This window comes from Aedes albopictus, chromosome 2 (assembly GCF_035046485.1).
Source record: "Aedes albopictus strain Foshan chromosome 2, AalbF5, whole genome shotgun sequence".
Lineage (NCBI taxonomy): Eukaryota > Metazoa > Arthropoda > Insecta > Diptera > Culicidae > Aedes > Aedes albopictus.
This window is the reverse complement of record NC_085137.1, coordinates 419879704-419907448: the sequence shown is the minus strand read 5'-3', so window position 1 is coordinate 419907448 and position 27745 is coordinate 419879704. Positions and strand designations below refer to the sequence as shown.

General features: G+C 40.6%; 2 protein-coding genes across 2 annotated transcripts; one reads left to right on the top strand and one right to left on the bottom strand.

Moving 5' to 3' along the window:
* Nucleotides 1-24872, top strand: LOC109426751 (uncharacterized). Its single transcript, XM_019702287.3, has 7 exons — nt 1-241; nt 17079-17497; nt 17553-21582; nt 21641-21841; nt 21899-23030; nt 23087-23454; nt 24525-24872. Exons 1-7 carry the CDS (start codon nt 127-129, stop codon nt 24785-24787), a joined length of 6528 nt encoding a protein of 2175 aa, XP_019557832.3. The 5' UTR covers nt 1-126; the 3' UTR covers nt 24788-24872.
* On the bottom strand, nt 24770-27598 carry LOC109417796 (uncharacterized). Its single transcript, XM_019691967.3, has 4 exons — nt 27436-27598; nt 25489-27373; nt 25109-25428; nt 24770-25049 (listed from the first exon to the last, which is right to left on the bottom strand). The coding sequence occupies exons 1-4, from the start codon at nt 27512-27514 to the stop codon at nt 24859-24861; spliced, it is 2475 nt and encodes an 824-aa protein (XP_019547512.2). The 5' UTR covers nt 27515-27598; the 3' UTR covers nt 24770-24858.
* Between the last annotated feature and the right edge of the window lie 147 nt (nt 27599-27745).

The following is a 27745-nucleotide window of genomic DNA, read 5'->3' as shown; positions in this document are numbered from 1 at the left end:
GCCAATCGAATTCAGTCGATTGCTTTGGATTGTTCGGCACGGTTGGTACGTTTGGCACCTTGGAGTGTTACGGCGATTGTTCAAACTTCGGGATAGTTCGTGGATTAAGTGTAATATGCGCCTCGGATGATGGGTACTGGGAAAGTGAATGAGTCTAGTCGGACATGGCGGATCCGGAAAACGATTATCAGTGGGATATGCATGTGGCTTTTGATCGGGATTGAAACTGCAAGTGCTCAAGGTAAATGATCAAAATCGAGTATAGAATGACCGTACGGGGAAATTTTTGGCAGCATAGGGGAATAAAGTGTCATGTCGAACATCGTTGTGGTGGACATCTATCATGTGAAAAGTCAATTAGGCGTAATCATCGAGATCTTATCGCATTGACAGGAACCGACGTTTTGCGTTTGTTTGATTGATTCCGGTATACTTGTGACGAGTAGCGCCGCCGGAATCATGTTTAGAAATTCAAACAAAAGTACCATCATCGCTGAATGCTTTTCTGAACAGCCACAACAATGACTTAAGGAATGAATCATCTGGCAATTGCGGCCAATCAAATTGTGATAAGATTGTTCTCAATCGAAAATAATTTCACAATGGTAATCAGATGTGGTTTGCATTGATAAACTGTAACAGGATTTCACATTTGTGTACAATGGTTTTATTCCTCAATTTGGTGTAACATCAACTGAAAGGAAAAAAATAGGTCAAATTAACCACTAGCCTTCAGGATGCTAGTTTCATCTAAGGGCGCCTTATAGTGCAAGGAGGGTTATTTTTAGGTACAGTAGACGTTCGACAACTGCAACATGTTTTACTTAGCGAACGAAATTCGATAACTGCAACGTCAAACTGGCATCAACAATCTTTAATTGACGTTGAATGAACGTAAATTCATTCGACTGTTCATTTGGGCTAACTTGGCGCACCGATTTGATATAAAATGGAACACTTGATTCGCAATTCTGCCACTAGGCGGCGCTAGTGAACATGTAAATTTTAGTGATCTCATAGCTCAGAATCCTGATAACTTAGAAAGATGGTGTCTTTGGCAAAATTGATCAGTATGACATAGACTTACATAAAACGGGATCCTTGTTTTGAAATTCTGCCACTAGGTAGCGGTAGTGACCATGCAAATTTTGGTAATCTGGTAGCTCCGAATCCTGATAACTTGGAAATATGGAGTCTTCAGCAAAGTTGATCAGTATATGATACAGTCTTACATAAAACGGGAAACTTGTTTCGAAATTTTGCCACTAAAGTAGGGGACATTTTTATTGATCACAAATAACCATCATAAAAGCCTGGCGTTTTTGTTTTGTCGCCTCGTATATCTGTAACTTTGAAAGTAATGAACAGAACTCAATCAATTTAATACAAATCAAAATCCCCGTAAATCCATTTTGGCTGCCAAACTTCCAGCCAAATTGGTTTACTAGAAACCAAGCTGGAAACCGAGTACCATAGCGTCAAACTTGGCCATTTTGTATGAAATAGGACTGGTGGTCTTATTTTTTGGCCCGACACTGTACCAATAAACGCCCAAGTAGGCTTGTATACAAAGAGTCGCTCTTGTGATTCTTTATTACTATCCTCATACTAATTAGAAAGTTGCACGACAATCCGCCATGCGCCTGTCAAAATAACTGCTTGGGCTGTTAAGATGCTAGTACATAGAGTCAAATATTTGGCCAAAAACAAACCAATGCTCAAACATCTGGTATGACTAGATCGAACTTTCATTTGTGTCAGACGTTTACTCTTAAGTTCATTCCATGTCTAATATTTGACTCTATATTCGGTGCCTTACTCTTCAACGTAGTGCTCTTCTAGCATTTCGACAGGTGTTTATTTTTTTTTTTACTTATTTAACCATAACAATAATTTATTTAAGGTTTAATTTTTCTGCCAATGCATAAATGTGTACACTGCGTGACAAGCAAAGTGATACACTACGCCCAGATGTGAATAAAATGTCCCGAACTTCAGGTATCAGGTATAAGAAGGCCGGCTCCAGAGGCACGTTATCCTCCATTTGGGACATTTGTGCCATCGCCATAATAATAACCTATTTCATCATCTACCTGAGGTAAAAGGAAGGAAATAAGGATGAGGGTGGGGATAAGGACAGGTAGGGAAATAGGATTAAAAATACCCTGGAAGAGGGTACCTACCAATGCATAAGCGTTGGTTGGTTGGAACCCATTGTGGGTTCAAACAGCGCTCTGAAAAAGGCACTGTAATAGCGCATAAAGCGAAAGAGCGGGTTAAGAACAACAGAACGTCCTGAAGATTCAGGTTTCTGAAGTCAGTTTCACTTAATAAGTGTTTACCAAATACTCGGAAACGAAGTTGCGCAAAAACTGGACAGTTACATATCAAAAGATACTGTAGTGTACGTAGGTTTTTTTTTCGGATTTGTCAAGGACATTCAGTGCGTGTTCCGCAAGAATGAACGGGGATTCATCGTTACAAATCAAACTTACCCTGCCTGTGGTCACGTCTCCAGTTCTTTCTGTACACAGCATCAATAAATAAATCACCAACTCCACATTCGTTTCTAAAATACAATTTATTAACAAAAACCGCAAGCAAAACCGTTCACAATAACACAATCCACTTCACATTCGATCCGTTCGCGACAAGCATCGTTCAAAAACTGTTTTCTCCCGTCCGCTGTGCTGTGCATGTTCATTCACGCCTTTCTTCTCTTTCATTCATTTGTATTCGATCTCCCCTTCCTTGTCTCCACATCGAGTCGCCAACGGAGCAGAAAAGAGCTTTCCGAACATGCCACGATGTCGTGCTCGCTTCTGAGTAGGCTGCGCGTCGTTGCTCTCTATGTAGGTACACTCAACAAAACACGACTGTGTAAGCTGATTGAATTTAAATTGAGACATTTTTTCTTCAGCCAATCTATATCACTACAATCGCCTTCTTCTCTATTCTAACAGATACAATGACATATTAAAAAATTACATGTTTTCCACAACCTCAAATGTAAATACTTATGAGCAACTTGGAAACAGATGATAACATCCTAAATAATTGAAAAGACCTCAAATAAAAAAATAAACCTAAACACCAAACTGCCGAACATTATTCGCACATTGTGAACTTAATCATGAGCTATCTATTACCAATATTACGCTAAAGAATACTTTTTGTACCAAACTAATTTAAATTAATTTAAGTGGTTTAAATAAAATATGTACTTCAATATAATTCGAACGGAATAATCCTAAACAATATCCTATGCTTTATGACTGATTAGTCAATATTTATTCGACATTGAATTATTTTAAATCTTAATCAATATTCCAATCGCAGTTCTTTGAATGTAAATCTTCACTGATGCTCGAAAACTCATCGGATTCCTAGTCGGATTCCTTTTTTTTAATAGAGGAAATTCAATTAAATCTATTCCACAAAAAGATCTGTTTATTCACACTACAAACGAACATACTACACGGGCTATATAATCGGGCATTTCAAATGGACTTATTCTTTTTACTGACTTGGTGTATATATACATTATAATTATGTATGAATTTAATTGTTAACATTATTTTCATCCATCACAACTAACATTGACATTTATTTATGGCTTCTAGTAGAAATTGAAAAGAACAATAACTATAGCACTGCGAGTTTATGCTAGGCAACTTTCTTTAAATAATAAATAAATAACTAAATATTGGATCTGTTTTTCCTTTATTATAAATATGCATCTGAAACAGAAAATGGCGATTATCTACCTCCGGCTCCTGATAACAGCGCGACACTAATCCTACTTTATAATAACAACCCTTGCATTTTGTTAAACTTTTTTTTCATTTGTTAATTTAGCAACAGTCAAAATACACGTCAATAAAAACATAAATGCCAATACAGTATTAAAACTTAGTACCGTATACAAATCAAGTACAACCTTATTCAACTTTATCTATAACTTATCATCCCTATCTAAAAACTTAATGAAGACAACACAATATGGACATATATGTACATAGGGTTTTCAATTGAAATCGTCATTATCTTGCACTACAAGAGAGAATAAATATAGATTTGCCTTATTTTTTTTTTAATCGAGAGAAAGCTTGTGATTTATTTAAAAAAATAGGAAAATCAAACATTGACGGTCCTTTCATTCAATGACTGCTATCAACCAACAATATAGGATATTTAAGATTTGTCGTGTACCATTTCCATTAGTATTAATTTTATTGCTAGTTCGGTCAGGTGGTGTGAGGTGAGTGTAGAGTTGACTTTTAAATAAATAAAATTAACACTGTTCGATTTCATTAGTAACATTAGTATGCTGTAGTCTCAATTTTGCTAAATTGTTGAATATTCTACAATTTTTCAGTATTCTCGGTAATGTTTTTTTTTTCAGTTTCCATTATGAATTGAAAATAGATCAACCGTAACACCCTAGAAGGAACCAAATAAATGCAAAACACAATCGTATGAGCCATTTTACGAGACGTTTCGGATCAGCTGATCGCTCATTTCATGAATGAAAATTTGACAGGCGGTTGTGCCCAAGCCCGTGAGTGTTAATATCAATATCAACACTGTTGTCGTTTCGTAAAATAGACTATTATAAATATTACACGGAAGAGAATAGTCAGATAAATGAGACACAAAACAAGCAACAAAGAAGGCGCAGTGATTACTATTTATCAAACTGACATGATTTCGATTTTTTTAAGACAAACGGAAGCTGAATTTGTTGCGCACTTTTCGACTCGTGAATAATCGTAATTGCTAACCCTAAATCGAAAATATTTGATGGAATATCTGCAACAGCGACTCGTAGTTGCCGATCAAAAATCGCAATGCAAGGCTTAAAAATCTCTAAAATCGTGGTGTATGATCTTTATCCTATTCTGCTCAAGTTGGAACAAACATTAAGCGGGTTGTCGCTACAAATGCAGGTTGCGACATTATCATGATTGTTTCGTGATGGTTTAATTTGGATTCAGTAAAATTTCATATATCTATCGTGCGAATCTATTTGTTCTCTGGGTGACTGTTTTATTTGAAGCTACAAAATCTACCTGTAAAGTGGAAAATTTGTGAAAATACTAATATTTTCTATGTGCTGGGAAGAAAATCAACCCGATCGCAATAATTCCAACCTAGAGTGCGGCGTAGCACCATAGACTAATTTCAAGACCTCGATGTACCAAAGAAAACGATCAAATTTTCGGTGACCAGTCCGGTACCCAATAAATATTCCTAACCGTGTATTTTTTTCCGTGTAAATTGCCTTTTGTGTAAATTTTATTTAGCGTGTTACACTGATCTGACAGCTCTGACAGTAAGGGACTAAACATAAATTACGTAAAGTGAGTACCGAGGATTGTTCACAATCTGCTAACTTGACTGCGGAAAAAATTGCGACCATGACGCCGTTGGTAGCACTGTACTCAACCATTACAACCTAAGATGGCAATGCAGCGTTTGCCGGGACAGCTTCTAACTTTTTTTTTTTACATATTAAAATATGAAAAAAATGCATACCAATGGTAATTATATATTTTTACAACATTTTAAGTATCAAATCAAAAACCACTATCACTGTTTCGACGGGTCGTGTAATCCTGTAACTCTCATTTAGGCAAGAATGTATGAAAACTATAAGCAGTGATGGAAAATAATGAGGATTGCAGCTGAGAAGCAGACACAAACGCAAAGCAAATCTACTCTTGAACCACAGAAGCCTGAATATTTTCCAACTTCTTCACTCGCGAGCTAACGAAGCTGGTGCATACTCGTCTTTGAATCGCGAACCGCTCTGAACATTTTTTAGTTTAATTAAAAACGCATTTACACGGATGACAGTTCTGCTTTTCAGGAACAATGAACCACAAAACATTACTTTCTGATGGATATTTACTCATTTTGCTAATATAGTTCTTCGCGATTGAAAACTCATGAGTGTATTTGTTTTTTTTTTTGTTTCGATTCATACTCATGAATCAAACGGATGCGAATAATCTGACACACGGCTTACACTCGGAACCATGAGTAAACCATTTGTTGGGTTTTCACCCACGAGATGCTTCACGATGAGAGTATTTTCACCACTGACTGTAAACTCACAAGTATTTTTTTTACTTATTAAATTACGGCAACTGATATCAATAATTCCTATATAATTGAAGTTTGTCAAACGGCCTAAATATTTATAAGGGTCAAATTTATAGAATCATTAACAACTTCCTCTGTAAGTCTCAAATTACCTTATCTTCTCTCATCTATCGACTACATCTGATTCTGGAAAAAACTATCATTTGTTTGGTTTTCCAAATAATTTCTCCATATTTGCTGAGTTTATAATAACACACTATTATCTTAATTTGGAGAAAATAAACTCCAGTTGTGACATTTTTATTTATTTTTTTTTTGATAAATGTTTCACAGGAAGCTACAGATCCTGGTGTTATGATTGCTCATGTAACTGGCGCTTACCAAACATCTATCCATTTATCTTTAACATTAAACACGTCAGTAAATAGCCCTAAATTTCGTAACATACATGTTGCTTCCGAGAAATAACAGTTATTCTCGTATATGTTTCTATTGAAGGCTGTATTTGTTTTTTCTCTTCATATAATACTATACGTTAATTTTGTCTGTGCCGAACGTAGCCAACAAGAGTCATAATAAAAAAATGAGCAAATAATTCTATATGTTTAATTTTAAGAATCTACGACAGCTACTGTCAAGACTGGTTTTGTAGGTGCACGCTACAAAAACAAGAAAATCAAATTATAGTAAGTATATCGTCATATCTCTTCCTTTACACGTTCTTCCAAGTAAAGTTCCCTACTAAACAGCTGATTCTATGATTATTTCCATTTCTGGAGCTCGTCGCCTTAAATATACCAGTCGTACATCAACATTACAGAATAATCAGGAAAGCTTCATGGTCTTGCAATTAGCGGCGTTAGTCGTCTAGGCGTTTCGTAAACCTCGGAATGCGGGTTCGATTTCTGCACCAGTCGAGGAAATTTTTTTTTCTCAAACGGAAAGCTATCCACTAGATCACTGGGTCTTATGTGTGTTATCCGTTATGTCAGTGCTTGGTCAGTCTGTACAACCTCTGTGTTAGTGTCGTTGTGTTTATATCTAGTTGCATCTAACTATTTACATACTCTACCTTCGAGAAAAAAATACATTCACTAATCTTCAAACTGGTTTCTTGATTCGAGCTTTCCAGGCTCTCAGAGTATTCGACAGTCAAACTAAGTTAATCTACATTAATGCCACATTCCAGAAATATCTATCAATCGTTGATCAAAAGTAGTGGTTATATCGTGAAAATTAGGAATCAACAAAGCAAAGTTACAGTTCTTCATAAAGTTTGCATTATTAATTTCCAATTAGAGGTGAAGTATATTGATAATACCATTTTACTACCTGTTTAACATAGATAAATGATTCAGTCATTGAAATTCAAAATGTGATTTCATAAAACATAACCTATCTTCAGATCGTGAATTGTCAATATTCGAACATCATTTTTGAATTCACGATATTGATTTTCGAAGATCTACTACAAGTTTTCATGACCTTAAATCGCCAGATTCCAATGTTATTTCAGTAACAATAAAAACAAATTCTCATGAACAAATATTTTCATTTTAAATTTATAAATTAAATTTTCAAGATAATAGAATAACTCACCTCGAATGTGTTAAATGTATCAACCGACCAAGAATCGACAACAAAACCTTCTAATTATCTCAATTTAGATTCCCTTGAGATACCACAATAGCTGACCTTAGAAATGTTTCTCTGGTGAACATTTTGTTCCAAATATACGCACCAAGCATAAAAACCAGTAGTCCACCAATGTGTTTTTGTCCTTCTTAACTTATTTGCCTTTGTATCAAAATCTACAACTGCTAATCTTAGAACTGTGTTCCTGTTTGATGCGTGTCAGATTCTAAAAATTTGAACCAGGCGAAAAATCATTTTATCAATGTTCTTCAACATCTATTTATTTCCAAATTGCATAAAAAAACTTAAACGCTATTGAGGAGCATATGTTCATAATTTAAACTTGCTAATCCAAAAACATCCATCAACTACCAAAATTAGAAAGTCGCATTGAAATCTCTATAATATAATATAATATTTATAACTCCATGTTTGATTCCATTTGCATTTCTTTTTTTACCATTAGTAATCTAAACCACCTGATTTTGAACGTGCTTAAATGGATAGTTTGCCAGGCTCCTGAAGAATCCATCAAGCATAGAATCAGGAAATCATCCGAAAACTGATTCGTATCTCGCAAATTGTGCATTTCTTCTAATGAAACTACTGAAATTGGTTCATGCATTAAGATTGCTAAATTTCAATGTTTTGCCAAGTGACAAGCTAAAAGAACTAATTCCGCTGCTTTCCCATTTTACTTAACAAAAGGAATTTAACCAGTTGAATTTGGTTTAATGTCTACCGTTCGCTTCAAAAGCAAAATGTTAGAATTATTCTTGTTTTTTTTTGTTAACTTTCAATATACCTGAATTTGAACTCGCCTAAATGGGTGGTGCTTGCAAGGCTCCACAAGTATCCATTTAGCAATAAATCGAAAATTCGAAAAACAGCTTCGACATACCTAATATACTTATTAATCCCGCAAGAAAATCCTGAAACTACTTGCATGGGTTGAGCTTGCAAGGTTTCAAACGTTTGTCAAGCGGAAAAAATACCAACAACCTTCTCTGTCTTCCTCCATTTACACGTTTACAAAAAAAAACTGTAATAATTTGCTATAATGTGTTTTATATTCATTACGCAGACTCCATAGTAACCTATTGGGCTTCCAAATCAGAATGTTAGAACAATTAACTTCTAATTCATATTTTTTTTTTGTCAATTGTTTCAACGTTCTCAATGTTCATTCAAACGTTCTCTATTATGCTTTCAATTCGCTAAGCGTCCATTACTTTGTGAGACTTCACTCTTACAGAGGTACTACATTGTATCATTAGGAATTCTTATTATTGGCTCTTTATTATGGGGATTTTCAGCCCGAGGCTGGTTCATCCCCGCCCCTATTAGGAATTCTGCTCGCTTCATTATTTTGCCTATTCTTGACTGTTTTACTTACTCTCAATGAGATGCTACACACAATCATCATAGAAACCTAACTCATCCTTCGTAGTTTCTCCTTGTTTTAATTCCATGCAGCGCCAAAAGGAGTCACAACTACTCCAAACTTCATTTTCTATGCTGTTTATGCTATACAAAATCATCGCTACAAAACCAACCCACCTTGGTTGAGTTTTTTAACTCCTGTGATATCAAGTTCACAGAGCCACACATAAAGACACATTAGTATTCAATTGGATTCACACCCACTCCAATCTGCTGTCGTTGTCTTTTAACTTCTGTGAGACCTAACTCTTAGGGAGACGCTACACAGAATTATTGACTTCAGAAATCATAATCTGTCTTTTTGTTGCTTTTGATTCTTTTTTTTTCTTCTGTGAGACCTAACTCATAAGGAGACGCTACACAGAGTTATTGAGTTATTTATTGATATTGTACATCACTTTTATTTTCTTTTGTGAGACCTAACTCATAGAGAGACGCCCACTGTAAATACATATTCAGATTTTCAATCACTTTACTTTGCTCTAGTCGTATTGTTCAACTTCTGTGAGACCTAACTCATACGGAGACGCTACACAGAATCATTGGCAAAGATCATTCTCGGTCTTCTTTTCTGCTTTTTCTTTTTTTTTGTTCTGTGAGACCTAACTCATATGGAGACGCTACACAGAATCATAATATCAAGATTACGTCAAGATCAAAATAGACTTTTCATTCTTTTCCAGTAAACCAACAGTTGATCCAGACAAAAACCAAACCCAGTCTTCTATTGTTGTTCAATTCAATCTATCTTACCATATTCTTTTCACGAAAACAAACAATATTGGAAACTCATCTAATTCAAGATCAATACAAGTGCCTTAAAACCGGTATCAAACTCATTTTAAATTTACTCTTTAAAACAAAATCAACTGTTTAAAGTTGTTTTTTTTTAACAGCCGTACCAACAATCAATACGATGCTGGCGATTTTTTTTTTTTTTTGTGACACCAGTCGTTCCCCCAGTCAATTCGCCCAATCCTAGTGTTTCTGACGCCACGCTTTCAATGTCAGTTTGCTCCACCTATCAAGTATATGGCCGTACCTTCTAGCTCTCATTCGACCCAAAATCCAACATACATTAATGCCGAGACCAATGCATACCAGTTAAAATCCTCCTCATATCTATTGTTCACATTTCAGGGGAACCCAATCCCATAACGACGCAGCATTTGTTTAAAAAGTCGTATTAAGTCTGTCTTAATAATAATACTAATCTCACCTTGGATGTTAACGAACCGGTAATAAAATTTAATATTTTACCAATGTAATCGCTTCCCAACTCACTCACACATAACCGGCCCATCAATCAATCTCTGCTTTCCACCATCGGAGAACCGAAGTATATACATGAAGGACTGTTTAAATTCAATTATCATTCACAACGCGCTTTCCTTGTTTTTCATTCAATTTACAATAATCACCATCTTTTTACATTGCACTATCGTATCGCCAAAGAAAAACTCAAAGCTGAAAAAAAAACTCATACCGACCACGCCATGTAGTGTACGTAGGTTTTTTTTCGGATTTGTCAAGGACATTCAGTGCGTGTTCCGCAAGAATGAACGGGGATTCATCGTTACAAATCAAACTTACCCTGCCTGTGGTCACGTCTCCAGTTCTTTCTGTACACAGCATCAATAAATAAATCACCAACTCCACATTCGTTTCTAAAATACAATTTATTAACAAAAACCGCAAGCAAAACCGTTCACAATAACACAATCCACTTCACATTTGATCCGTTCGCGACAAGCATCGTTCAAAAACTGTTTTCTCCCGTCCGCTGTGCTGTGCATGTTCATTCACGCCTTTCTTCTCTTTCATTCATTTGTATTCGATCTCCCCTTCCTTGTCTCCACATCGAGTCGCCAACGGAGCAGAAAAGAGCTTTCCGAACATGCCACGATGTCGTGCTCGCTTCTGAGTAGGCTGCGCGTCGTTGCTCTCTATGTAGGTACACTCAACAAAACACGACTGTGTAAGCTGATTGAATTTAAATTGAGACATTTTTTCTTCAGCCAATCTATATCACTACAGATACGAAGTTCCATAATCGGATTCACAGCTATCACGTGCAAATGAATCAGCTTGCTGAATATTCGCCATGTGATAGCCGAGTTGGCAGTGGCCAGTCAATGCTTTGCTTAGAATGCTGCAATTCTGCTTTGATAGATTTGTAAGATACATCGCCACCCTTGGAGATGGCTCAGTACAATACAATTTGGTTTGACGACATGACTCCAAACTATTCCAGTATTGTCTGTGTTGAGTGGCAGCCCAGGTGTGAACCTGAAGCTTTACCCAACACTTCGATATCAGAATAGCTGGCTCAGGGCCAATGAAGTCATGTGATGCTCCAGTACGAGCTTACTCATAAAGCCAATTCATTTCCAGCGATGGAAGAATGGCCAGGTACCCATACAAGGTGAACAGCGTTTGCTGAAATCAGCTCCTCGATTTGAGTTCGACAAGCGATAACTATCTTCGACCTAGAGTTGACCGAAGCAAGTGCATTAATAGCAGCCTGGCTATCTGAAGAGAAGTATATTACAATCTGCTGAAGTATCGATTGCACTCCGCACATAAGAGCAAAGATTTCGGTCTGAAAAACGCTGCAGTGTCTACCAAGTGAGCCAAAGGAGCCATCAGTGTAACATACGATGCCGTCTGAAATACTTCTCTCCAGATATATAGGTGTCCACTCTTCCCGGAAAGGGAATTTCGTGGAAAATGTCATATATGGAAAATTACAAGCAATTGTAAGTTCACTTGGAGCAAGGACAACTTTGTCCCAATTCACCAAAAGTGGAAACAAATAGGTGTGTGTTGATGTGCGGTTCACAGGAGTTTCCTCTAGTAGACCGAGTACCCGTAGACTAAAGTGACCAGACGTCCCGCGTTTCGCGGGACAGTCCCGCATTTTGACCAAATGTCCCGCGACAAATTATGTCCCGCGAAATGTCCCGCGTTTGTCTCAAATCGTAAAAATGTCCTGCGTTTGAGAAAAATTCAACAAGCATTCAAAATATTGTACTAACTTCAAAGCCAAAATAGTCAAACCGGTTTTGTACAAAGCACAAATCACATCAAACATATTAACCCTCTTCGTGTGTTAGGGTCATTATGACCCCTAAACGTGCACTAGGTCAGCGAGGTGCGCGCAAGCTAATGCACGAAAAAGGTTAACGGAACTTTCAACATCAGAGTTCAAAAACTGAAAGATTTTGGCGAGAAAGTACATGAAGATTGTGGGTTACAGTAAAGTTTGATCTATTGAAAGCTTTTTTTATAGAGCAATAAAAAAGTCCCAGCATTTTTTTTTTAAAGAAAAAAAAAATCAAATATTTGGTTGATTTTTATGCACAGTCAGACAGCATCATTTTACAGATAGGTGAAGAAAATAGAGAGTTACAAGAGTACAATTACAAAAGTAGTAGACGAAACTGTCTCAAGTTCAAACTTCAGGGCAGAAAACTATGTAAGTGCGCACTGCGCACAGTCAGATGAAAAATCTGGAGGGAATTTGTTGCCCGAAGTTAAAATCTTTCCGAACCCAGTATAGTAAACTTTTATTGGACATTTATTTTGACTGTGTTATTTTTTTTTTCAAATGGGTGAATATCAAAACCTTCATTGACTGGTACGAGTACGCTCGTAAATTAAATTCATCCAATAAGTTAATCAATGTTGACAGAGAAGCATCCGAGCTACTTAAGGCGAAACTGGAAGCATTTCCTCATTTTTTTGGTTTTTGATTTTTTATTAAAAACGAAGCAATATTTTTCAAATCGGTTTTCGTGCACATGTAGAGTATGGATCAGGGTATCTTCTGATTTTTTTACGCTGACGAAAATGTTTTTCGTTTTTGCAGAAACCATTTTTTAGTGAAATTTTGTTCAAAAATGGTTTCTGCAAAAACGAAAAACATTTTCTTCAGCGTAAAAAAAAATCAGAAGATACCCTGATCCATACTCTACATGTGCACGAAAACCGATTTTGAAAATATGGCTTCGTTATTTAATAAAAAATCAAAAACCAAAACGTGAGGAAATGGATTCAGTTTCGCCTTAAGGAAATAGTAGGCAAATGACAAAATTGGACAAGCAGAAGCTAGATTGGTTAACATTTTCAGGAAATTTGAGGGTAATAATAACCTCAAAAAATTGTAGAGTTCACGTTATGCTTGTCAGCCAAAAATGCTGTAATAAACGATTTTTGTTTCAGTTATGTACGAAGCACCTTAATTTTAATTTTGAAAGCAATTGAGAGTTGAAATATTAAAACCATTTTTGACAGCTAGATTCAATTATCAGGTTGCTTTTGAAGACTGTAGAAAAAATATTTATGAGTTTGTCCCACTTCTGCGAAGCTCACAACGCAGAAAGATATGCTTGGAAGAAGAAATGAGTGCTTCGTATTCTAAGAACAAAAAAAAAAGTTACGTATTCGTCAACAAAAAAAAAAAAAGATCATGATTTCTCGTTACTATGCATCTTTCCAAATGAATGTCCCGCGTTCGAGCTCTGATCATCTGGTCACTTTACCGTAGACGGTAAGTGCAAGAAAGTGCTTCCTGTTTGAGATGAATGTGTAGTGGAGCAACGTCAAAGAGAACTTCTAGCGCTGCCGTGGGAGTTGAAGAGAACGCTCCAGACATCGCCATTAGGCACATCCTTTGGATATGGCCTAACTTTGATTGGACCGTTCTCATTTCGCCCTTTTGCCACCACACAATACATCCATAGGCCAGTATTGGCCGAACCACAGTTGTGTAAATCCATTTGATATACTTGGGTTTTAGACCCCAAGTTGTACCAAAAGTACGCCGGCATTGCCTGAAGGCCATACAAGCTTTCTTGATTCTGAACTCAATGTGAGGTGTCCAGGAAAGCTTGGAATCAAGAATAACTCCAACGTACTTTACCTGTTCAGTCAAATTGATTTCAGAATCAAAAAGACCCAAAGGTCGAACGCCATTACGGTTTCGCCTTTCCGTGAAAAGAACAATAGATGTTTTACTCGGATTAACCGAAAGGCCATATTGGCGACACCAACCCTCAACTACCTGAAGGGCGCTTTGCATCAGGTCGAAAAGGGTGGTGATACACATACCAACTAACAATGATAGGTAGTCGTCGGCACAACCATAAGTAGGAAAACCGCTATTATTGAGTTGCCTCAATAGCGTATCTGCTACGAGATTCCCCAAAAGCAGTGACAAAACTCCCCCTTGGGGGCATCCACAAACACTCAATTTCCTAATCTCTGCTAATCGCAATGTCGAGAAGAGATATCGGTTTTTGAGCATTTGATGAATCCAATTGAAAATCATTGGAGATATACCATGACTCCGCGCGGCTTCCAATATGGCATCGAAAGGCACGTTGTCAAAGGTACCCTCGATATCTAAGAAAACACCCAAACAAGATTGCTTTTGAGCGAATGCTTTCTCGATATCGTAAACAACCTTGTGTAAAAGAGCCACAGTGGACTTACCAGATTGGTAGGCATGTTGGTTCACATGAAGAGTCACGCTGGCCAGATGAACATCACGGATGTGATGATCGACAATGCGCTCTAAGCATTTCAGAAGAAAAGAGGTCAAACTGATAGGTCTGAAGCTCTTTGCTTCTTCATACGATGCACGACCCAGTTTCGGAATGATCTTCGCAGTAATATCCCGCCAAGATTTGGGAATATACCCTGTAGCAAAACTGCAAACAAGTATTTTTTTCAAAACATGTTTGAAATAATCAAATCTCTTCTGAAGCAAAATGGGATAAATCCCATCTGCCCCAGGAGATTTGAAAGGAGCGAAGCTATTAAGTGCCCACTCAATCGATTCTATAGTTACAATACTCCGAGCCGAGGCCAGTGAATTCTTTATTATCGAGATTTTCAGCCCTCGGCTGGTTCATCTCGAGGCCAGGGAATCATAACTACAAGAAAAGACATCAGGTTCATCCGACGATGTAATATCCACACATCCAGGGAAGTGTGTGCTGAATGAGCATTCCAGAGCTTGCTCATCAGAAGAAGTCAGATCGCCATTTGGCAAACTAAGTTTGTTCACTCGGAAATCCTTAGATTTCGCTAGGATTTTGTTTAACCGACTGGCTTCACTCAAACTGGAAACATTTGTACAAAGGTTTTTCCAACCGGATCGTTCAGCAGACCGGAGAGCTTTCCTGTAGGCCTTGCGAGCCGACCTGAAAGCCTCCGAACCAGCCGAACGTCGTCTGTTCCAACTCTTGCTACATTGCTAAATTACCAAATAACTTTGTAGAACATTTGAAAATTCCCAAAAATGTCTGGAAAAAGTTACAACAAAAAAACTGATTTTTAGGGGTCATTCACAAATAAAGGCCCATATCTCTAGAAATTGAGCAGATAAAACAAAAGTTTGTTCGACAAGTTTTCTCATAATGACATTTCCTACAACTTTGCCGAAGACATAAACACGCTATCTTCACTTATAAAAAAAAAACGAATTTATATCTCACTTTTAGGTGGATTAATCACATTAATAGTGATACTTCAAAAAGAAGGGCTCTGATATACCAAACAACTTCTTCGAAGACACCAAATCTCTAAAATCAATTTTTCATGCCCAAAACAATTTCGATCACGAAATTGGGCCTTCGGAAACAGTGTGCGACCTGAACGGGAATCGAACCCGCCGTCTCCGGATTGGCGATCCCATAGCGTTAGCACTAGGCTAACTGGAGACCTTTTGTCATTCGACCATTTTGTCATAAATTGTAAAATGTCTAAGAGTCAATAGGTCGAATGGTCGAAATAATAAAAAAAACAACGGCAAAATGTAAAAAGGAAGCATGTTGAAAGCTCAGAAGGCTGTACAACTGAAAGAACCAGGATTCGTTAGGTACGAAAAGTGGATTTAAAATGTATTTAAGTACCTGCAGCGCGATGATGTATTCCATAAACATTATCGCATTCAGTCATTCATAATCAATATGGAAATCCAAACATGGAATAACAATAAATGGCCAAAACAAATAGAAAAATTACGTATAAAGTATCAAAAAATGAAAGGTCTAATCAGTTCATTTAACTGGAGGTTAGTAAAAACCCAGCGTTTCCACTTGTCAGCCGGGTCGGTCAATAGCTGTCCATGTGTGTCTTTCACGGCCAAGGTAGCATTCATCTTAGTCCCATCAAGGCGACATGAGACATGGCAGCGGAAACGAATGTTGCTGGTATTTACGCCTTTTCATCTTCGTCGACTGGACTCCCAACGCTCTTTTGCCACGTCTACAGGAGCGTTTCACTTACAGCGCTGACGACGGGCTATGGCTTTGGCTACTCGTGTTTTCGCTCGCTCTATCATGACTTTAGCGTTCCCTCGCTCTTCTACCAGGTGCCTCCTGTTATCCTCTGCTTTCTCCAGATGCGTAGCTTACCCATTACTTATTCATGCCGGTGGCGATGAAGGCTTCTTAAAGGTGCTCCATTGATCTTCTACGCATCCACCTTCCGGAATATCCACAGCACGGTTCTCCAGGCTCCAGCTATTTGACAAAGGACCTTACCTACTCCTGTTTTTTCCTCCTGTCGCTTCTATTACAAGTGCAGATTTGAAAAAATGATCTCCACAGCAGCTTAGCTGTGGAAGTTCCCAAATCTCGTTAGCTTAGCTTAGTTACGTAGTATAACTGTATATTGAGGTAACAACTTCTATTGATTGTGTAGTATTGAAGGACATAACCTCGGATTTAACCGACAATTTAACGGACAACTTGAAAAACCTAGAACATCCTTGGATATAAACAACTGTTTCATATTCATGGTGAAAACTATAAAAAAGATAAAAGAAAGAGGCATTCAACACCTCCAATTCATGCTAACCACCACCATCATTTTCTTCACAGAATGCTCGTCAGCCACCTTTAACTTCAACGCAGCGTCAATATTAATAGGAAGCATCTCAGCCACAGCCGTTGGCACTGAAATAGCCAATTACGCAGTTAGCAATGTCGAAAGTGTCTCAACATCGAAGCTACAAGGGTACAACCTGTATCTTAACGCGGAGCTGGATACCTCAGGACAGTCCACGAGGCTGGTTATTAAAACGCTCGAATCGTTCAAGGACTTTTTGCTGACGGAAACTATGCCTGAACTCAGAGCTCAGCTGGATTTCGCGTGCTCTGAGGGCACAAGGGCAATTCGAATTCAGGTGGAAATACGGGAGGAGAATCTACATGCGCCGATTTTCATACCAGACGTGTACAACATTCAGCTTCCACTGCCGTTACCCAAGGAGTTCGATCTGACTCAGTTCGTGAACAATGTAAAAGCTTTGAACACTCTAGAGAGATAGAAACTAATGTCTTCTTTTTCCACAGGGTAGAGGAATAATTGCCTACGACTACGATTTGACCGGAAATGAGGTGGACTTTGCAATCGAAGCCAACGCTTACTTCCTGGTTGAAAGGGTAACGGGATCATCCGAGAAGGAATCCATAGCTAAACTTCGAACCACGCAAACTCTGACACGTCTGGAGGAACTCGATTTGCAAATTACCGGAACTGATCGGGGAAACTCACCAAAGTCGGGTGTTGCACAACTGAAGATTTCCGGAAATCCCCTGATACCGTACATTGAAACTCCGCGGTTTGAGAAGTCGCTGTATCTGAGCACGTACAAACGAACGGAGGCTTTTGTACCGGTTGAAGTGGTGCTCAATGCCGGAACATTCGACGATTCCGTCAGTTTTGAGCTAAGTGGAGACAATGTTGATCTGTTCGATATAACCGGAAAAACAGATCACAGCGGAGCATCCGTTACGCTGAAGACGGGCGCAGTAATTGAAGAGACGATGAGCTTTTTGACGGTTTCGGTAACTGCCAGCAGAGAGGGTGCCGATTTGAACGGTAGAACTGCAATCGTGGTGGAAGTGGAGCCAGAAGTGAAAATTCTGCCAGCTTTTGAACAGCCCATCTATAGCGGGACTGTCGGTCAGGAGGGGGTGATCACCCTTGCGGAGGAAATAAAATTGATTGCCGGAACGATTGCTGATGGAGTACAGGTTACGCTAGAGGGAGAAGATGCAGAGTTTTTTGAGTTGTCGAGAAATGCAGCAACCGTATCGCTGACAGCATCCGAGAAATTGACGGACGAAGTATTGGATGTGAAGTTTTATTTCCATGTAACGGTTAAGGCTACCAAAGCTGGAATCGGAAGCAGTGTCGCCATAGTTGTGATGGAAGTGCTAAAGGAGGATGTAATCGTTCCCAAGTTTGAACAACTGTATTATGAAGGAACGCTTACTGAGGAAGGAAGTGCAACGATTCCAGAAATTCGGATTATGGCAGGCACTTTTGTTGATGGGTTGGTGTTCATGAGGGCGGGCGAAGCTGATCTTTTCCGTGTATCTCAAGACGGAAACAAACTCAATCTTATTCCGAATGGCATCACTGAAGAAAAACTACGCGAGAAATTTTATCTCATAGAAAAAATCAGCGCAGTGGTAGATGACCAAGTAGCTGCGGAAACGATAGTCATCATCAAAATAGTTAGGTCTGAAGTCATAACCCCAAAATTTGAAACCAACCTTGTTGAAGGACAACTTACTGAACGAAATCTACAGCTCACTCCATTGAAAGTCGTTGTAGACTCTGATACTCATAACGCCGCAACCGATGTGATTCTAAAGGACTCTAACAACCTACTTGTTTTGACTCAATCCTCGACCACAAACGAGTACACTATTAGTCTACGAAGTGGTGTACAGCTACCCTCCAGTACCCATATCACTGCTTTCGTTGAAGCCACCAATCCCAAGTCAGCAACAGTGTCTTGCTTCGTACTGATAGAAATCATTCGCGAACCGCTGATTGCACCAGAATTTGAAGAAACTCTCTACGAGGGGTCCATCAACGCTAACGGTGTCCTCCAAGAACTAAAAATAAGGCTAAAACCGGAAACGTACGACGACTCAGTTGAGTTCAGTTTACAGGACACCGATGCAGAACTGTTCCAATGGAACAAACTGGACAACAACGATGTTCACATAACACTGAAAGAATCGACGTCCGAAGATGATCTGAAGAACCGCAACAATCTGCGCTTCAGTGTTCGAGCAGTTAAATCTACGCTGGAAACAGCTGTCTCAGTTGTAGTGTTCATCGAAGCAGCTGAAATCCAGCAGCCACGTTTTGAAAAAGCATTGTACAAATCGAGCATTCGTCCAGATCTAACCTTAACTCCGTTTGAGACAATACAGTTGGAAGATGGCACTGGATCCGAAGGGCTGGAAGTTCAAATTCTACAAAGTAATTCGGACCTTTTCACAGCTCAATTCAATCAGGACAATCGAATAACGATCAGCTTGCGAAGAGCTTTGACTTCACAAGACTTGGAAGGATTTGAGAGGTTCGAATTTGTAATTGAAGTGACCAATCCAGGAGTAGGATCTGCCTCGGCTACGATTATGATTGACATTGAACGGAGTCCCATAGTAGTTCCGGAGTTCACCCAGGTTTCCTATCATGGAACACTTCAAGAGGGCTCTCATGAGATCATCTTCACGGAGAAGATCGTCCTTAAAGCTGGCTCTATTACCAGTGGCGTTGTATACACGCTTTTGGACGATGATGCTTCTTTGGTTGAACTCTCGTTCAACGAGGACGGTAGCTTGAAGTTTACCTTGAAATCTGAGATTACTGTGGATCAGCTTAAGAGTAAACACCAAATCAATTTTGTTGTACAAGCCGTCAATCCTGGGAGCACAGCTGCATCCTCAAGCATGGTGATTCAAATCATTCGTCCGATACGAGCTGTTTTCATAAAGTCTTCTTACAGCGGAGTCCTCACCGAAGGTCAACCACTTGTTGAACTCTCGGATGAGATTGAACTCTTGGATGGAACTATGACGGATGCTACTGACTTCAAGCTGGTGGAAGGAGATTCGAATTTATTCCAAGTTTCGATCAACTCTGAAAAGATCATCCAGATCTCACTTAGATCGAACATACTTTGGAATCAGATTAGACCTCATTCGTACCTAACTTTCAAACTGTTCGCTACAAATCCTGGGGCCGAATCAAGTTCAACAACCATCATTGTAAACGTTGTCAATCTTCCCATACCAACTCCAGCCTTCACAAAAACCTTATATCGCGGCTCGCTGCAGAAGGGTGTTCGCGAGGTTGCTTTCTCTGCCGGAGAAGTGATCACCATACAGCCAGAAACCATCACATCCACCTTCTCCTACCGCATTATCGATGACGACGATGCAGCCCTGTTTGACATAACCCGCGAAGAGAACAAATTCAAGGCGTCGCTGAAATCAACCGTCGGTGAGGAAGTTATCGAGGGGCGTGATCTGCTCAGCTTTACGATCGAGGTCAACAACGAGTTCAGTAAAGCGGATCGTGCCGTCGTTATCGTGAACATTCAGCTGGATGAGATCGTGACTCCGGCGTTTTCGAACGCACTCTACCGAGGATCGATCAAGGAGCGGACTACTGCAGTGTCTCTTCCAACGGTGATCAGTTTTGTGTCGGGAACAGCTAGCAGCAATACCGAGTTAGGATTAGTGGACGGCGAGGCTGACTGGTTTTCTGCGGTCTACGAAAACTCACGGGTGACGATCGTCGTGAAGAGTGAGAGTGCGATCAACTGGGATGAGATTATGGATCGCAGTTTCTTGAGCTTCGCACTGCAAGCTACCAATCCGGGAAGCTCGGCTGCGTCAGCTTTTGTGACACTGGATATTGAGCGGAATGTGGTTCCAACTCCGAGGTTCAAGTCATCCTCGTTCCAAGGAACTTTACATGAAGGATCTCGTGAAGTACAATTTGCTGAGGGGGCAACGATCGAGTTAGAGGACGATAGTTTGTTGGCTGGTTTTGAAGTGAAGCTGACCGAGCACGATCACGAACTGTTTGAATTCACTCAGGACAGACTTCAGATCAAGATCTCACTGAAGACAGGAGTACTCGGAGAGGATTTCAGGGACCGAACCTATCTGCGATTCAACGTTGTTGTGAATAACCCCGGCGGTGAAACAGCCACGGCAAATGTTTTGGTTGATCTGAAGTGGAGCGAGACTCCCGCGAATACTCCTCTGTTTGACAAGTTCTTCTACAGAGGTACCATTGGAGTTGATCTGCAATTCAAACTGGAAGAATCCATCTTCATCAGGCAAGAAACGTATACGCCTGATGTGTCATATGAAATTGCTGAATCTGATAGCAACTTGCTGACGGTTGAGAAAGATAATCGAGAAGTTGTGGTCAAACTGGCTAAGGTAATTACGGAGGAGGACTTGAAGGGACACGGAAGTCTACATGTAACTATCCGAGCGATCAACGAATTGGGAAACGAAAGTTTCTGCTTCCTCGTCATTTCTGTAATCGGTGAAGATGGAGGTAACACGCTTAGTATTTTATCAAGTTTATTAGAAACTCATGTCACTTTTTGTTGTAGAACCTTGTACGACACCTACAATTGACTGTTCCGAATGCTACGACTGCTCCACTGGAGCACCATTGGAAGACGTTCCCGTATTCGAGTACGGAAACTATCGATTCTTCATCAAATCTGACACCGTGGGTCTGATCGGTACTGTTAAGGCTACCGTAAAGGATCCTTCGATAAACCTGGAACATCAAGCTGAAATAAGCAACGGTAAGACCTAGTTTAGTAATCAATTCCTCATAGCATTACTCTGTTCCATTTTCCTAGAATATATCAACTCTAGAATATCTTTTACTGCTGACGGTATCCTACGAATAAATCAACCTCTGCTGCCCGGTCAGTACAGCTTCAAAGTCACGGCTTTGAACCCAGCTTCTCAGAAACAATCCTCTGTGAACGTCCTGCTAGATGTCACCCAGGATCAGGAGTGCCCAGCGGACCCAGAATCACCAAAGATAACCACTGTTGAGAAGCTTCTTGTTATCAAATCACTTCAGGAAGAGTCCGCTCACCCCAACATCTTCCCATCCGAACTGGGTTCGTGTGAATACGAAATGATCGATGAGAAGCCCTATCTTGGCTACAACTACTTCGAAATCGATCCCGACACACACTGGCTCACAGCGAAAGCTTTCGATCGAGAGAACACCACCCTCTTCCAAGGGATGACCATACCACAGTTCCAAGTCCGGCTTCATCTGGTTTGTCCGGAACAAACTCCTGCCAAGTCCCGTCGATCTGCGCGATCCTTGATCGAAACAGACGACCTGAACTTCTCTCGGGAGGTCACAGTGGTTCAGGTGATAGTGACGGACATCAACGATCACGATCCTCAGTTTGTCGTTCCGCCACCTATCGGCGGATCTTTCAACATTGGATTTCCCGTAGCCACGATCGCTTCGGGACTGATGCTTTCCCGGTTGATCACCGTGCAAGCGGAGGATGCCGACGAGGGATTGAACGCCAAGATTCGATACATTTTGGGTGGCGTTCAGTCTCATTTCGCGGTAGAGGCTGAAACGGGAGTGATCTATCCGCTGAAGGAAGCGATGAAGGGAAGTTCCGTGGTTACTCTTATGGTGAAAGCTACCGATCGAGATGGATCCAGTGATGGAAGGTCTGCGGAAGTTCAACTGATCGTTCATCGATTGGGAGAGGATGAACTGGTTGCTTTGACTGTTCCAGGGCAGATGGATAGTGAAGACATGGTACGACAGATCAATACCAACGGAGAGGGAATTCAACTGAAGGTGCTCACACAAGCAAGGGTTCCAGAAATTGATGGGGATACTGACGATAAGACAGCAAGACAAACCTCATCCGAAGGCAGTCTTCTTCGAATGATTGTTTATGCATTCGACAACGCAAACCGAGTTCAAAGCTCGGATATCATCAAGCGGTGAGTAACGCTGGGTTTTATGGCTAATCTTGAACTAATCTTAAAATTCGTTTCAGTGTGATTGGATCTTCGTCTGTTTCAACGAACATCAGAGTAGATTCTTTCAGTAACGTAGCATGCTCCGAATGTAGTGGACAGCATTCGGAAGACGACGACAATGTGGGACTCATAGTGGCTACGTCCGTCTTGGGAGCGCTGTTTGTCATCTCCGCCGGGTTGGCAGTTTTCCTATACCTACGTTTTGTACGACCACTTAGCAGGTCCGTGGAAAACCCTTCGGATGTGGTACAGCTGGAGAACGACTTTGAAGTATCACCACCGCCCTCGCCACCGATGCTGGGAGTGGGGAAACAAAAGGCGGTGGATGAATCCGACGTGGAAGAACGGAAGCCATCCATTCAAATTTTGGGCGTCACAGATCAAGGTAAGTTTTAGTTTAACATTTCTGGAAGACGTCTTAGTTCATGCCAGTCATAGTCCTTAAGGACCAAAATTTTCAAGTCGTAGTCATTCAAGTCCAACTTTTTCGAGTCAAGTCTTAGTCGTAGTCATTCAAGTCCAACTCCTTCGAGTCAGGTCCTAGTCGTTCAAGTCCTAGTCGTTCAAGTCCTACTTAGTCGTTCAAGTAAGTCCTAGTCGTTCAAGTCCTAGTCGTTCAAGTCCTAGTCGTTCAAGTTCCAGTCGTTAACGTCCTAGTTGTTCAAGTCGAAGTCGTTCAAGTTCTAGTCGTTCAAGTCCTAGTCGTTCATGTCCTAGTCGTGCAAGTCCTAGTCGTTCAAGACCTAGTCGTTCAAGTCCTAGTCGTTCAAGTCCTAGTCATTAAAGTCCTAGTCCTTCAAGTCCTAGTCGTTCACGTCCTAGTCGCTCAAGTCCTATTCGTTCTAGTCCTAGTCGTTCAAGTCCTAGTCGTTCATGTCCTAGTCGTTCAAGTCCTAGTCGTTTAAGTCCTAGCAGTTCAAGTCCTAATCCTTCAAGTCCTAGTCGTTCAAGTCCTAGTCGTTCAAGTCCTAGTCATTCAAGTCCTAGCCGTCCGAGTCCTAGTCGTTCAAGTACTAGTCCTTCAAGTCCTAGTGCTTCAAGTCCTAATCCTTCAAATCCTAGACGTTCAACTTCTAGTCGTTCCAGTCCTAGTGCTTCAAGTCCTAATCCTTCAATTCCTAGACGTTCAACTTCTAGCCATTCCAGTCCTAGTCCTTCAGTTCCTAGTCCTTCACGTCCTAGTCGTTGAAGTCGTAGTCGTTCAAGTTCTAGTCCTTCAAGTCCTAAGCCTTCAAGTCCTTGTCCTTCAAGTCGTAGTCCTTCAAGTCCTAGTCCATCAAGTCCTAGTCCTTCAAGTACTAGTCCTTCAAGTCCCAGTCGTGCAAGTCCAAGTTTTCCATTTTCAACTAATTCAAAACGTAGCACTTCAAGTCCATGGTCCTTCATGTCCCAAACCTTTAATTCCTTATCTCTTTAAACCGGGTTTGATTGTGTATAAGGAATCATCGTTTTCAGAATCGGAAGACACCAAAACGCCATCGTCTCGCCTAGCCCAGTCCCTAGAGGATCGCCTCGAACGGATAGGCGAATACGGTACCGTTTCCTCACGGGGCACCATCGAAGACACGTCATCCCTGTCGGCAGTCAACGAGCCCCGAAACGTCAAGTTCAACGAGATGGTCGAGCGGATAGAGGTCGTCGAGCACCATCCAGATGATCAACAGCACCACCGGGTGGATCTGGAGGATGACGACTCCATCTACAGTGAACGGCTGTAGCATTGTTAAGTTTATTCTATCACAATTTAAGGTATATTTTTTACAAAATAAAACTAACTCCAGTACTAACGCTAGAAAACTTCAATCCGTTCGACATCCTCACTGAAACGAATCGATTTTCTTCTCTGGTGAGCTTCATTGGTGGGAGACTCTTCGGAAGGGGCTGATGGCTCCCCATTCGTTTCATCATCTTCGTCAATGATCATCATATCGGACAGAGATCTCACCAAGCGATTACTCCGCGAAACGCTGTCCGATGAGTCTACAAAAATCGTAATTGATTAGTACCGATCCATCAACTGTCTGTTCAGCACGACTTACAATCTACGGTAACTCCGTCCAGTTCTTTTCGCCTCGCTGGGGGCGTAGATCCCGCATTGTGATTCTGATTCTCGATGAGTTCGTTATCCGAATAAATGCTTTGATCCGGTGATTTGCTGAAGGTGGTCAACAAACGCCATTTGAACCAGAAGTAAGCGCATAGGGCGCTGCTGGCGACGAACATCACGATAAACACCGACATCACTATGATGTAAGGATACACGGTACAATAGTCACTGCCATGGGTGTTGTGATCCTTGTTAGGGAAGCGTAGTTCCTCCAAATCTGAGATGGTTATGTCATCGAACGATACCATTACTCTGAAAAGCGTTAAGGCTTCTTGAAACTACTGCTTGTTGGAGACTTTTTTACATACTCACTTTGCGAAGGACTCGGAAGAAATTAATTCATCTTCATTAAAAACAGCTACGATCAATCTTTGAACTGTGTTTGAGCTGCGTTGTGATGTGCGTCGATTTTTCATTGAACTTCCCAATGATGTGTAACCGCCAGTGATTGTTCGAATAACAAATGACGTAATCGATTGAATGAACTCAATTGTCTGTGAAAGCTGATATTCGTCGATATTCTGCACCTGCAAGATCGACATCTGATACGGAAGAGCAGGGACTACTAGAATTTTCAACTTGGAGACATTACCATCCTCTGCACCGTCTCGATCGGTGGCCATTATCTCGAGTTCAATCGCATCTTCATCATCAAGAGCATTCTCCAGAGGGTAGACAACTCCGGATTTGGGATCGATACCGAAGTGATCATTCTCAGCTATACTGTATCGAATAAGAGCATTCAACCCAGCATCTAGATCTATTGCTACAACCTGCAGTAGTTTGGAAGGCAACAACCGCTCCGAAAGCCGTGCAACAGGAAAAGCGAATCGATCACCCTCAGAAGGGAATGTGAATTCTGGAGAGTGATCGTTGATGTCATCAACAATCACACTTAGGTATGTACTGTCGATCGAGTATGGGATTTCGTCTACGAAAATCGGGGGTGATTCAGGAGTCCCTTCGGAAGTAGGACATCTAATCTGAAGAACAAGTTGAAACTGAGGAGGATCAACGTTTCCAAACAACTCAGTGTCTTCCCTGTCAAACTTAGATGCTACGATCCAACCGGTTGATTCGTAAACGCTAAAGATGCTTTCAGTACGATTGGGTATTTGGTGGATGATTCTGTACGTGCAGTCATCTACTTCACTGGGAAACACCTCTTCATGTTCTTGCTCCTCCTCTAGGTGAAGGACACTCAACGTTTTCTCCACAGCAGTAACATTTGATTCGTTGGACAAAGTTTTCTTCAAATCAATCAGAATCACGCACTCGGCTTTTTGCAGTTCGGAACGCTTTGCCTCCACTATTACACTCAAAAAGAACTTATCTCTCGGTAGCGTAGATTCATTGTTGACCACCACCGTTGCTTTGGCCTTATCTTCTTGAACACTCATACGGAAAAACTTCACATCTTCACCCAACAGTGTGTATTCCACCTCTTCATGCACCGTTCCAGGAACCAACTCAACCACAACCGTGTTTCCCCCATCAGCACCATAATCTTCACTAATGAACGTCTTCTTGAACGCCGGTGGATCATTATACTCAATCGTTAAATCCGGAGTAATCACCAGCTTCGCTGACGAATTCTTCGCTGGAACACCCTGATCCGTTCCGACTATCTCCACTTCAACCACGTCCGGAAGCTTCAGAACCTGCTCCTTTAATCGCAAAACTCCTCGAAACACTTTATCACTGACCTTCATTGATTGTATCCTCAGATACGGATTCTCACCAAGCGTAAACACAACCGTATTGTTCACGAGATCGTAATCTACCGCCATCACCCCTTTCCCATTGTCCACGAACGGACTCAGATCGAAATCCTTCGGCAGCGGCAACGGTACCGTCACATCATACTGACTTCGTGAGAACTCCGGAGCATAATTGTTCCTCTCCAGAAGATCTTGATAGTACCGACCGGCTATCGAACCGGTCGTACAACCATACGTAATCACCAGCTGTATACGGGTTTCCACTTCCGATTTTTCGTAGCTTGGGAATTTGTCCGTGGTGGAGAATACGAGCTGATCACCTTCGACTGCCACGTTGATGTAGGCGTTAGTGGTGTTCGCCGAACGGGTGTTGCTCACGGTGAATTTAGCTATCACTTCATTGGGCTTCGTAGCTAGATCCAGGAAATGCGACTCATTATGGTAACGGCGGAAGTCGAACGTATCCGAATGGCAATCTGCGAAGATCGATGCGGATTATTGTCAGTTATGAAAGATATTCAAACTTGCAAATACAAACCTTGGCATAACACATGGGAGCTTGCTAGAACCACTAAAATCCAGCAAGCGCACTGAATTTGGCCTCCGAAAGAAGTCATAACAGCATGCAGAAACGAATTATGTACGAATGATGCTAATCGATTTTCAATCTACGACTAACTGACTGGCAGACGGGATAGAAGTAAAGTCGTGGAGAAAGTTAAGCACTAATGCATGTACTGATAAAGAGCACAAGTGCGCCGTTATCACCTAACGAGTCAAGTGGATGATGGAATCTTTTTATTGGATACAATTTTCTGGAAAACTATACATTCATCCACTATACGACT